The sequence below is a fragment of the Setaria italica genome, chromosome II (assembly GCF_000263155.2).
Source record: "Setaria italica strain Yugu1 chromosome II, Setaria_italica_v2.0, whole genome shotgun sequence".
In the NCBI taxonomy this organism is placed as follows: Eukaryota; Viridiplantae; Streptophyta; class Magnoliopsida; order Poales; family Poaceae; genus Setaria; species Setaria italica.
The window spans coordinates 24318219-24331025 of record NC_028451.1 but is presented as its reverse complement, the minus strand read 5'-3'; the positions used below and the strand labels follow the sequence as shown (position 1 = coordinate 24331025).

Genomic DNA, 12807 nt, shown 5'->3' with positions numbered 1-12807 from the left:
AGGCCTAGGACATGAAGTTACTTGGAGTACACGTCAAGATAGATAGACAGTTCAAATCTGCCCGAATATTGTGGGACGCGTATTGTAATCCGACTTAGATTACCTTCCATGTAACTACTGGGTAGATTAAGAAAACCAACTTGTAACTCTTGGTCATCAGCCTATATAAGGCGGCCAAGGGAGCCTCCCAAGGCAACCTGATCAATCTTGTGCAATAAAATTCAACATACAGGACATAGGGTATTACTCTCCAGAGACCCAAACTAGTCTAAAACCCTAGTGTCCCCTTCGTGTTGTCGTGATCACCTTTGAGTTATTGATTTCACAATCGCCCTCACCTAAAAATCAACCACTTGGGTAATCCCCATGTGGATGCCGGGCTTATAAATCCGACAATGATTCCATGTGTGTCCATAAACAAATCCAACTTGGATTTTCCATCATCTCAACGAACAAACAAACAAGCAATCATTTTATGATGAAATTTGAAATGGAAATTTGGGTCAAACCAAACTATACTTAAGTTTACAACTTATTCATATATATCAGTTTATCAATATTCAATTGATATTGTATACCAATATTTAAATAATATTTGATAAGAATATCCATCAACACTTGTGGTCATTCAATCCCTAAAGATGGATCAATATCCATTTAGACCCTAGGATAATAAATTTAGTGCCAACAAAACACTTGTGTATTATATAAAATGCAATAGGCCTAAGGGTGTGTTTGATTGGACTGTGGCTTTTGGAAAAGCTGCTGTGAGCTGTGGGCTGTGGAAAAGCAGCTGTGAGAAAGCAGCTGTGGGAAAAGCAAAAGACCATTTGGTTAGAGGAACTGTGAAACTGTAGGCTGTGTAAGAAATACATATAATGCTCCTAAAGGTCTGTGGGTGTGTTTATATGCAAATTGCTCATAACAAAATAATATGTTCACTAATTCGCACGTATATGACTATTTTAGAAAGGAAAAAAATAAATTTTATATGTCTTCATCCATTAAAATGATTGGTCCACATAAATAGAACAATATCCATCAAAACTTTTATACAATGATGCCATCCCTCAACATTACTGTCCTCCTCATGCACTAACCAAAGCATCAGCTATCCTAGTACGAATGGTATTCATGGTATCCTCATTCTCCACATCGTCACTCTCATCTCCTTGTGTTTGTCTCGTTTCACTTATATGCTGTACCAAGTACTCCTCCTCATCATCACATCTCTTGAACTCCTTATCACACAAATTGTTATCACAGATAAAATTATGCAATGCAAGACAAGCCATAATGATATGTTTCTGAGTACGAGGTGAGAAACTTGACATGCCCTTCAAAATACGCCACTTCTGCTTTAAGACTCCAAAAGACCTTTCAATGTTACGAAGAGATGAATGCAAGAAATTGAACATCTCGTACTTTCCTTGAGGAGGCCCTATACGATGCTAAAATTCTGGTATATGGTACATTCTTCCTTTGAAAGATGCAAGATACCCAATTCGGTTTGGGTAACCTGAGTCCACAAGATAATACTTCCCTACAAAACCAAGTTAGTAAGGTACATAATAATACAAATATTGCTAATTTGATGAAGGAACCATGTATACCTTTAGGAGGTATGGGAAATGAAGGAAAATTTACCAGTGCATGATTGAGGATACGTGTGTCATGTGTAAAACCCGGCCACCCGGCAACCGCAAAGGTGAACCTCATGTCAAAGTCACAAATAGCTAGCACATTCTGAGATGTATATACATGACGGCATGTGTGGTTAACCACTTCATCCACTGGCACTACCACTTTGACATGTGAACCATCTATTGCTCCAATTGCGTCTTTAAAGTATGGCCAAAAACGGTCCTCTCTCACCCTTTCATGCTCCGTAAATAAAGCAGGATCTCTTGGCTTAATGTTGTCCTTAGCTAACTTGCACAAACACTTCAACACTTTGTGAAACTTCATGTGAACTGTCCAAAGTGGCCGTATGAAATGATTTTCAGCTTGTGAAAAAGATTGTGGTCCTCCGATGATCCACAAGAATATTGTCAATGACTCAGTAGATGAAACATTGTTGCTTGAGGTCAATCCGTAAGTAGAGACTAGCAAGTCATGAAGTTTATCGAAAATCTCGGTACTCATCTGAAACATCTTATAAAAAAACCTCGGACGTGACATACACCTCATCACCCATTGAATTCTAGTTTCTGACGTTTCCCTATATTCAGCTTTGTGCAAATACCGCTGAGTATACAAGTTGCCCATTTCTCCAATAGCACCAGCATGCTGTGCACGTTCAGCTAGCAGTAGTAGTCCTTTTTGTCCTCCTTTAGCTACATCTCCCAATCTATCATCCATCTACATGAGACATTAGTATATTAATAATTAAATACAACAACTTTCTTGACAATACTAAATAAAGAAGCTCAACATAACACAATAATAGATAAATAATGTTTCACATCTCCAAGCAAATTATGGTTCAACATAGGGTAACAAATTATGGTTGAACATAGAGATATTGTTGTCACATATGACAACAAAATAATCTGACAAACATGAAAACAAATCATTGGTGCTTCATCATCTCCTTTTCTAGCTCCCTCTCAATCAAATCGAGCCTTCCTTTAGTTGTTTCTAGAGAGCAAAAGAGCTCCCTAAATTCAGGTTTAACAATTAGGGAGGCGGTTGTGTATATTAAAGAAGTTCCTTCTTGCACCCCACATTCTTTCACCATCTTCATAGTCTCTGCAATGGTAGGAACTAGGTTGGTTGGAGGAGCTGATGATGCTTCAACACTTGTGGAGATCCTCTCTGCAGCATTTTCTATCTTCAAACAAGTGGTCTTATACAAACGAAAAGAATGGGCTCTTCTCATCCTTCTCTTCAACACCAATGGAGGTACCCTTGCATTTCCTTTTTCCTATGTTCACTGTCATATCCTTTTGCGTAGGTTTTGGTACCTCATCCACATCCTCACCACTTGCCTCATCGGATGATATATCTCCAGGACAAGATGCAGAAGACCCACTTACATGTGCCCTGCCAAACAAGATATGCAGGTCATCAAGGAACTTGGGTCCTTGTTTTTGAAACTTCACATGGTGGCATTTGATTTCTTTATCACGATTGTTGCATCTCTACAATTAGAAAAAAAATTAGCAAGGCACACCATAACAAAGAATGGGAAGAATATATTTACAATGAAAATATAGTTCTTACAGCAAGGTGTTCATCCCACCATTTGTCTAAGCAGTCAACAGTTTGTGTTGCCTCATCCCATCCAAGACTAGTTGCACAATTCTTGAACTCCATAAACGTTGAATACTCCTTTTTCAGAAGATCTAACTTGTTCTTTAATTATTTTTTTGTTCTCCTATCACAGGATTTTTCTCCAAACTTGGAAACAATATTCTTCCAATCAGTAGTAGTGAAAATTCTCATCGGCCTATTCCCGGTTTCAATCTCTTCTTTGCCGGCATCAATCAAATGTCTTAAAAAAGCATCACCCCAATATGCCTTATCAGCCATTCTTCAACCAACCAAAAATAAATCATAAGAACTCAAGAGACCCCTCTATAGACCACACAATGAAGCAAATTAAAAGGAGAACAAACAACATATGTATGAACCATCTATCAATTCGCTACTTGTTATTTGTATTACTAGGCCATAAGATTATCAAACCTGCTTATGTTAATGGGTGTGATAATCCCGAGCTTACAGTTAAATTCAGTTAACATTCAAGCCTGATGAAAATGACACAAGCAAGGATTGACTTACAACTTACAGGATCACCGAATCTGGGGATGGGTGGGATGGAGATGAGCAAGTGAGTTGCTTGTTGCAAACTGTGGACATTCTCCAGGCTGGAACTGACATAAGAGTAATCACTAAAAAATCAACAATACACAGAGGGATTAATGTACAGAAGCACATTATCATCACACCCGTTAACATGCAAGGGATGCTAGACATCAATGCAGCATAGTGAAGTTTACAAGATGAAGACCGATACAAAATTGGTCTAATGGTAATAACAAATAAAATAACTTCTACTAACTAGCCAATCTGCTATGTTTCAAGAATGAAAAAGTGCATCTATCCTGTAAAGAGTTGCCTAGTGCAAGCACTGTGTTTCAAGAATGAGAAGTGCATATATCTTGTACAAAGCCAAACCAACCGACTCATTCGAATGGGGAAAGTAAACCGAGATTATCACTATACCAAGATTATCAATCATTTTTCAGAACACATATTGGATTATCAATCAGATTAGCCGCCAATTTTTCTCTATGCTTAGATAACAACCATATATATTGGATAATCATCATTGTCAAATTAGATGAGCCGTCTCCACCTGAGCAAAGCAGTAGAAGAAATCAAACCTGCGAAGGGCGGCGGCCGGTGGCGGGCGGGTGTGGCAGCGGGCCGGGGCTGGCGACGGTCGGCGTGCAACGGCCAGCGGCGGGTGAGGCAGGTTGCAACGGGCGTCCGGGGGCAGGGGGCCGGTGACCGGGGGCGGCGCACGGCTGGCTGGTGGCTAGGGACGGCGGGCGGCGGACTGCCTAGAGCAGGCGGCGGCCAGGAACGGTACTGTGCGGGGACGGGGGAGAGAAACTGGACGGTTGCTTTTGGCGTGCGGGAGAGAAATAGATCGGGAGAGAAACGAAACGGTACATCATAACCAGTGGTAGTTGGGTAATTCTTTGCCCCAAAAGCACTTAAAAGCAGGGGGAAGGTGCTTTTGGGTTTGTACTACCATGAAAGCTTCTTTTGGGCAAAAGCATCAATGGCTTTGGGGCCTTTTGGTTGGCTTTTGGCTTTTGCAAAAGCAAAAGCAGGTTGGAAAGCCCAACCAAAGGCACCCTAATACTGCATTTGTAGATACCTTACTATAGTGCAAATTAGTACAACTCCAACAACACCATACTGGTGGGAGTAAAAAAGGATATCCATAGATATCTAAATAGTACTAAATTTTTTTGATTTATTATTTAATGACATGACAAAGTGGGATATCAAGATACTAACTTATTAATCCCTGTATTGCCAGATTATATAGATATATGCTGATAATAAAGTTTCCATGTGAGTCATCAAAATAGACTCTAATGGCAACTTTTATATGTCATTCTAAAGCATCATATGTATATGTATGACTTCGGTGAATGATAAAATATGATTTCATCTGACCAGTAAACATTATCTATAAATTATAATGCAACATGCATTGCTTGGATGAAACCATATTACATGTGAGCAATATCATTAACTTATTACCTAAATTGTTTTATCCTTATTTTTACAAAGTGAGGGAATAGACATCTTGCAAAATATACTCACTTTGTACTTATCCATCACTACATCGTAGAAAGGTGTTCATAGTAAGTGGTGAGTAACAACTTTAAATTTTGCAAGGCTCAGGAGGAGACTCTCCTAAAATTGAATCTATCCAAACATCATGTTCTACTATTTTACCTATATGAATATTTCTCACAAAGGTTTCTCATCAAACGTTTTAATGAGGCAATATCAATACAAGAATATATGTCATATCACCTATTTTCCCCACCAGGATTTTTAAAAGTGATATTCAAGACATATTATATGTCATATCTTCTATTTTCTCTACAAGAGTTTTTAAGGAGGTATAAAATACATACAATTTCTTCTCATATTTTCCCATTGAGTTTTGGGGAAGGTTATTCGAATATGATCTTCATATCATAATATTATTGATCTCCAAACTTACTTATGAGTTTTCCTTTTCAAGGTTTTTGTCATATGAGTTTGCGATGAGACAATAATCTAAATATGATATATCATTTTCTCCTTATATTTTCCCACTGGGCTTTAAAGGAGTTTTAATAGCATATGGACATGCAAGTTGGTTTCTCCTCAATATTTTTTCCATAGGGTTTTTGGAGGAGTTTTCCATATGATAATCAAAGATGATTGAACAAAGATTACATGAAGCTTACAAGGAGCTAATTGATCAAGGGGAAGTGTTGTGAAACATTTTATGTTAGTGATCAATTAGGTAGATAATTGTGACCTTTTCGTGAAGGGACCAACCCTCGAAGGGGCCACCCCTGAAGGGGCCAACTCCCCTGAAGGGACATCTTGCCCTTTGGGCATGTCCTTTCACTATGTATAAATATATAACCACACCATTCATTTAATCAATGAAGAGAATTCTCAGATTCATTCTTTCAGTCTCTCTTTCTACTCTCAACACCTCCAGCAATGCCGCTTCAGCTAGCTCATAGAAAGCCACATCATCACTTTGCTTACATCCAAGAGAGAAGATGAGGGGAGAGAGTGTACTATCTCTTGTTCATAAGCTAGCTCATGGAGAAAAAAAGTGGGCTGCACACTTTATCGATGAGGGACGTGTTGTGAGATCCAAGATACTTTGACCAATGTGCCATTAGATAGATCCTTGGAGAGATAATTTTTTTGCTATCTCTTATATGACGTGGACAAGCTTTGAGCTGGTGCACTAGCTCAACCATTGAAGAAGGTTCGACGGTTATAGAAGACCAATGACGTGGCGCAACAAAGGGTCAGATCCTTGTCCGCCGATTTCATTTTTAAAGATTATACTATAAGATGCTAATAGGGTGTTTGGTCTTCGGGTCACATCGGATGTTTGATACCGATTAGAAGGACTAAATGTGAACTAATTATAAAACTAATTGTATAAATCATGGCTAATTCGCGAGACGAATCTATTAAAGCCTAATTAATCTATGATTAGCACATATTTACTGTAGCAATACACGATCAAATTATAATTATGGACTAATTAGACTTAATAATTTTGTCTCATGTCACGAATTAGCCTTCATTTATACAATTTATTTTATAATTAACTTATATTTAATATTCGTAATTAGTATGCAAACATTTGATGTGACATGACTGAACTTCAGTTATACGGGAACCAAACATGACCTAAGTTTCCAGCAACCGACTTTTTTATTTTTTAGCCCTTTTGCGAAAGATTCTCACAAATACGCCTATGGCGGAACCAATTCCAAAAATGGACCCTTAGCTTGGCGCCATCCACGCTGGCGCCAAGCTTACACGTCTCAACGCTAGCCATCCTGACGCGAAGGTCCATGCGCAGCTGCTGGCGCGGATGCCGACGTGGCGGGGTTTGGGATAAGAAGCTCACGTCCTAACCAGTTGAACTAGAGTGTAGTTTGTTGCACACTCCTCGGAATAATTATACTTGCTTCGTTCGAAACGCCACGAGGCATGGGGTAAATTGCTCGACGCCAAGGTCTACGGCGCCAAGCTTGGCGCCAAGATCCACGGTGCCAAGGCTTGGTGCCATCATGGATGGCGCCAAGCCCCCGCCATGTCGGCATCCGCGTCAGCAGCTGCGCATGGACCTTGGCGCCAGGATGACTGACGCCGTGACGTGCGCCAAGCTAAGAGTCCATTTTTAGAATTAGTTCCGTTAGGAGAGAATCTTTGGCCTAAAAATAAAAAAGACGGTTCCAGCAACCCTCCCCGGCGCACGAAAAACAAATGTGGACTCAATCCCCAATACCTGTGGGGCCTGGCGGACCGCCGGCGGGCCGGCCCACCCCTTAACCAAGAAGGGGAGGCTCTCTCTCATCCACGTAGAAGCCTCAGGCCAGTGACTCAGTGGGAGGCTCGCTCCTCCCCTCGACGACGCCGCTCGCGCCGCCGCATCCGTTCGGTCCTCGGCACGGAGGAGCTGCCCCGCGCGCGCTGCCCATGCTTGTGCGGCGTGGGGCCCCTCCCTGCGCTCCGAGGGCTCCGTCCGATGGGCTCTGCGGAGGCGGCGGCTCTCCGGCGGCGCGATGCTGCATCCCCCTCAGCCGGGCATGCTTCCTGCGGCCAACCAAGGAGAGTAGCGGAGGGGCTCTCAGGTGAGTTCTAGATAACTCTCTTCTTTTGATGCGTGTCCTGTGCCAGCAGTAGTGGTTCCTGACCTGGAACTTTTGTGTCCCCATCACTAGCTTGATTTGATGCCGCATCAAACGAATAGTCCCCTGGCTTAGCAAATTTGTTCGTAGACAATTACACTCGAAAACTTCTGTAACTCCGCTACGAACTAATTGCATACAGCTCAGTGCACTATTATGACCATTTCATGCACTGTTACCTGTAAAGTTCGAAAGAAAAAAAGGGCAGTAAGAACGCTAAGAACAAAGTACTATATTTGGCTCCTAAGCAGTCACTTTAATGGCACGTTTGGTTTTGGCCTACTGCTGCCCCGCCAACCAAGGTCGCGCCTATGCGTAGATGGACAATTCCTGCGCCCACAGCACGCCAATGCAACGGCGAGAAAATGAACTAGTGCTGGGCAGCTGCGGGCACGGATGCATCGGCGAGCCAACGCGCGGGTGCCGATCCAAACAGCGGCCAAAATATGCACGGGCACGCCTGCGATTGGCAGGGCACGGTTTGGCACCGAACCAAACGCACCCTTAGTGTCGAATCATGATGTTACTTTTTTTTTGTTAAAGATAAATAGAAACCATTCAAATTGATGTCTTGTTTGAGCTTTATTATGACATAAATCACTGGGCTGTGATGTGAGAATACTATGCATTGCCAAGTGAGTATGAGATTTTTCTGTTATCCACATTCTTTTATCTTAGTGAGATAGTCATAGTCAGTAACTCCCTTCAAATTGTTGCCCACTTTCCATCAATCAAAGTCTTGCACAAACTTCCAACTGTTTTCTACAAAATGACACTTCAAATAATAGTTCAAGCACCTTCCTGGATGTTTCAGAAGTTTAGAGGATCAGGGTAGTCATTTTAATAGTAACATCTTTCGTCAAAAGGTGGATTTGTTGTTGATTTGGCCTTTACTTTGTGTCTAAGTTTATAATACGAAACAAAAAGGTCCATTTTAGTACCCTAACCAATTCTGTTTGTGTGGCTAACCCCCTGAACAAAACTTAGGCCCAATTTACTCCCCCAAACTATTGCACTTAGGCCAATCTACCCCCTAATGAGATTTTTCTTTTTTTTTTCTCCGTGCACAGGTTGAATTTTAAGTTCAAATTTTTTGAGCAGATAGAGAACATGATGTTTTATGTTAGAAAAAAATACATTAAGATTTTTTAATAATTATTTCATAGGTTAAGAACATTTAATACAACTTTGATCCCACAGATACGAATTATATGAAAACTATCCGTGAAAACTTTCTAAAGTATTTTTCTAAAATAGGGCATCATGTTACAAGTCACCTCACAAAATTTGAACTAAAAACTTAACATGTACATGGAGAAACAAAAAAGAGAAATCTCATTAGGAGTAGTTTGGCACCAACTGATATAGTTTTGGGGGAGTAAATCGAGCCTATATTTTGTTCGGGAGGTTAAGCGAATAAAGTGAAAATTGGTGAGGGTAGTTTCCTAATACAAAATCAGTTAACAAAACACAGAAACCTTCATAAGAAATTTCTTCTGGGCCTACCACATTTAACAAAAACACATAAATTTGACAGCATCCATAAACCTGCATTAACAAAATGCACCATTCAGGAAGCTAAGCATTATGAAATCTAGAGAATAGAGTCATCAGCAATCTTGCTTTCTTGTAGGGACTTTTCATGCATGGTTAAGCTTGCCGTGTGTTGTACTATGTGCTCAAAATGCTTTAAAAACAACAATAAAGCCTTTAGGTTACAAAAAAATTCAGGTAGGCTAGGACATGCTTAAAAGTTTAGATAATGAAAACGAAAATAGTACAAGAAATCTATTTATACACAAAAGAGAGATCACTTTCGGCCATAAGAGTGAAAAGCCATTAATGCCTCACTTAATCTAATCATCAGCAAGCTACAAGTTTCAACCATACACTATCAACATCTATGCAATTGGTTTGAGGGATAGCCAGAACATAGAAGCACTACGCAAGATTTAATGATGTGTTCTCACATGGTCAATTTAAATAATTTTATATGTATTAGTGGTCAAAATCATCAAAATATGCTCTTTTCGTTAAGTGTAATATATCTTTGAAGAGAGTATCATTTCAGTTATGAAAATGGAAAATAGCTAGATACCGAATTAATTGTGGTCTTATTTTATTATCGGCTAGTTAGCTTTAGCATCAAGGTTTGTCAAGCTAGATTGAAACAAAAATAGAATATTGTCTATTTTCATATTGCTGTGGAGAGTTCTTTTCTCTTCTCCTCAGAAGCTTTGGTACCACGGTTTGATATCTGTACTCTGTTTTAGTTACCAGATGAAAAACTGCGGATTGAGGCCAGCCTTTGCTTTGGAAACTGGTGGGCCATCTAACACTGATGGCCAAGATTTTGATGAGGACAGTGGCTTCCTTGGTAGGACAAGGCTGGGCAGACTCATCCTAGCCGCTGGAAGGGAGCTACTTGAAAAGCTGAACTCTGCCAGGACCAACTCCCCCACAAAGATATTCCTCGTCCTCCTTGGCTTCTACACTGCCAACGCCTTGGCAACAATACTAGGGCAGACTGGCGACTGGGATGTTCTTGTTGCTGGTGTTATAGTGGCTGCCATTGAGGGAATTGGCATGCTTATGTACAGAAAACCAATCGCCAGGCCTCCTGGGAGGCTTCAGAAATTGGTTTCAATGGTGAACTACTGGAAAGCCGGCGTATGTCTGGGCCTTTTCGTGGACGCCTTCAAGCTGGGTAGCTGAGTTTACGCTATCATCTTCTACTATGTGCCTACAAGTAATGTTGGTGGTATACTGGTATCATGGTAACACCATGATATGGTTCCGCAGTAGCCATTGCCCATTGCTCAAATTTTAGTATTGTTACATTTGGCTCAAATTCTGGAAGAGATGGCTGCTGTTGAAGCGATTTGATTTCTTCAAAGCTGATCGAGATGTTTGGAGCAGATATTATTCTTTTATATAAGTGCTGCAAGCTGTTCAGCATTGTTTGGCCTGTAAAGTGTATATATGCTGTAGTTCTTGACTTCCATGTCATTGAACCCTAATCTAATATGCATTTGTGCTTTTTTGGAGAAAAATAAGAAGGCTGATGAATTTCTTCCGCAGACATATCGTACTTACCTTGTAATAGTTTGTGCATGTCAGTGTTGTGATGAATTTGATACTTCATTAAGTAAGCTGTAGCTAAGAGTATTTACGCTTTCTACTCGTTTTAATTGTGGAAGAGGCGAAGAGCTCAAGTCATTATACTATGATTGTGTGTAGTTGTTTTAACTTGTCATTGAGAGATGTTGCTTAATGATCAAATAGTTTAAATCACTTGAATCATTGAGTTGTAAACTTGTAACGGTGTTATGCAAATGGGTTGTATTGAAGCATTTTCCTTCTCATTAATTTTGTAAATTTGGTGTTACAAATGAGTTGTATATGAAGAAGCATTTTCCCAGTCATTATGTTTATAAATTTCATGGCTGCATGATTATTCGAGGAGTGTATTTTCTACTGCCTCCTAAGTATGTACCCCTCCGTTTCATATCGTAGGTCGTTTTGACTTTTCTAGGTTCATAGCTATTATTATTATTATGCACCTAGACATACGCTATATCTAGATCCATACTAATATATATGAAACTAAAAAAGTTAAAACTTCTGATAATAATATATATGAAACTAACAAAGTTAAAACGATTTATAATTTAAGAACAGAGAGAGTACTATAATACATTCCAGACATAGAGATGATCTCCTGGAGCTAACCGAATTCGTCTAAAAAGTAACTGTAACAAAAAAAAAGAAGAAGATAGACACGGGGTGTTTGGATACGAGGTGTTAAACTTTAACAGTGTCATATCAGATGTTCGGATGCTAATTAGGAGAATTAAACATGAGCTAATTATAAAACTAATTGCAGAACCTTGTGATAATTCGCAAGACGAATCTATTAAGCCTAATTAATCCATCATTAGCAAATGGTTACTGTAGCATTACATTGTCAAATCATGGACTAATTAGGCTCAATAGATTCGTCTCGCAAATTACACTCTATCTATGCAATTAGTTTTATAATTAGCCTATATTTAATACTCCTAATTAGCATCCAAACATCTGATGTGACGGGTGTTTAATACCCTGTTCCCAAACAGCCCCAAAATTGGCAAAATCTAGAGTGCACGAGCGGCTTGTAGAAACAGGTAGTACAACAGGCATAGAGCAACCTCACCTATCCTTTCTCCCTCCCGTGGCAAGCATCCCATGTCAGCAGCCAAATCAACCCAACCCATAGCCACCGGAAGATGAGAGCTCCAGCTCCTCTTCCCGCCGCACTGCTCTCCCGCTCCTGCTCCCCGGCCCCGCGCTTCCTCCTCTCCTCCTTCCGCGCGCCGGCCGCCTGCCGCCCGCCTCGCGCCGTCGCCCGCTCCGTCTCCGTCTCCGTCGAGGCGCCGGCGGCCGCAGCGGAGCCGGCGGTCGCGGGCGCACCCTCCACGACGCCGCGCCGCCGCCTCATCCTCCTCCGCCACGGTGAGAGCGCCGCCGGGGGGCGCTTCACCAGAGGTACGTCAAGCGCAGCAGCGTCAGATTGGCTGTGCGCTGGAGGGTTCCAAGAGTTTGTGTGTCAATTTACCTTCCACTCGGTAGGAAGGAGCATTGCCGGAATTAGGAGCGTTGGATGTGGAGGAATGATGATGTTTGTTTACTGCTACATGTGAATAGCTGATCTGGTGCCTCTGCTTTTTTTGGACTAATGAAATGTTGTGGTGCTTTAGCAAGATTATTGCTGGAGTCGTATAGAGCTGTTCCAGCACATTGACCATCTGGGCAAGATACAACATCATAAATATTTTAAGTCTTAGGGGGTGTTTGG

The 12807-nt window shown here is 40.9% G+C and overlaps 2 protein-coding genes across 2 annotated transcripts in view; both read left to right on the top strand.

Annotated features, from left to right (window-relative positions):
• The first annotated feature begins 7649 nt into the window (after positions 1-7649).
• On the top strand, positions 7650-11348 carry LOC101780604 (ycf20-like protein). The gene is made up of 2 exons (XM_004956426.3): positions 7650-7913; positions 10244-11348. The coding sequence occupies exons 1-2, from the start codon at positions 7759-7761 to the stop codon at positions 10683-10685; spliced, it is 597 nt and encodes a 198-aa protein (XP_004956483.1). The 5' UTR covers positions 7650-7758; the 3' UTR covers positions 10686-11348.
• Positions 11349-12136: 788 nt separating this feature from the next.
• LOC101780209 (uncharacterized protein At3g52155, chloroplastic) overlaps positions 12137-12807 on the top strand; it is a 2740-nt gene continuing 2069 nt past the window's right edge. The window contains exon 1 of the mRNA XM_004956425.3: positions 12137-12497. Coding sequence (XP_004956482.1) covers positions 12239-12497 — 259 coding nt within the window. The 5' untranslated portion in view covers positions 12137-12238. The remainder of the gene's footprint in view (positions 12498-12807) is intronic.

What these genes read in the sequence shown, in the direction of transcription:
- LOC101780604 (XM_004956426.3), top strand. Translation starts at nt 7,759, where the DNA reads ATGCTTGTGCGGCGTGGGGCCCCTCCCTGCGCTCCGAGGGCTCCGTCC. An exon ending in AGTAGCGGAGGGGCTCTCAG is followed by an intron (nt 7,914 to 10,243) that starts GTGAGTTCTAGA and finishes ACTCTGTTTTAG; the next exon opens with TTACCAGATGAAAAACTGCG.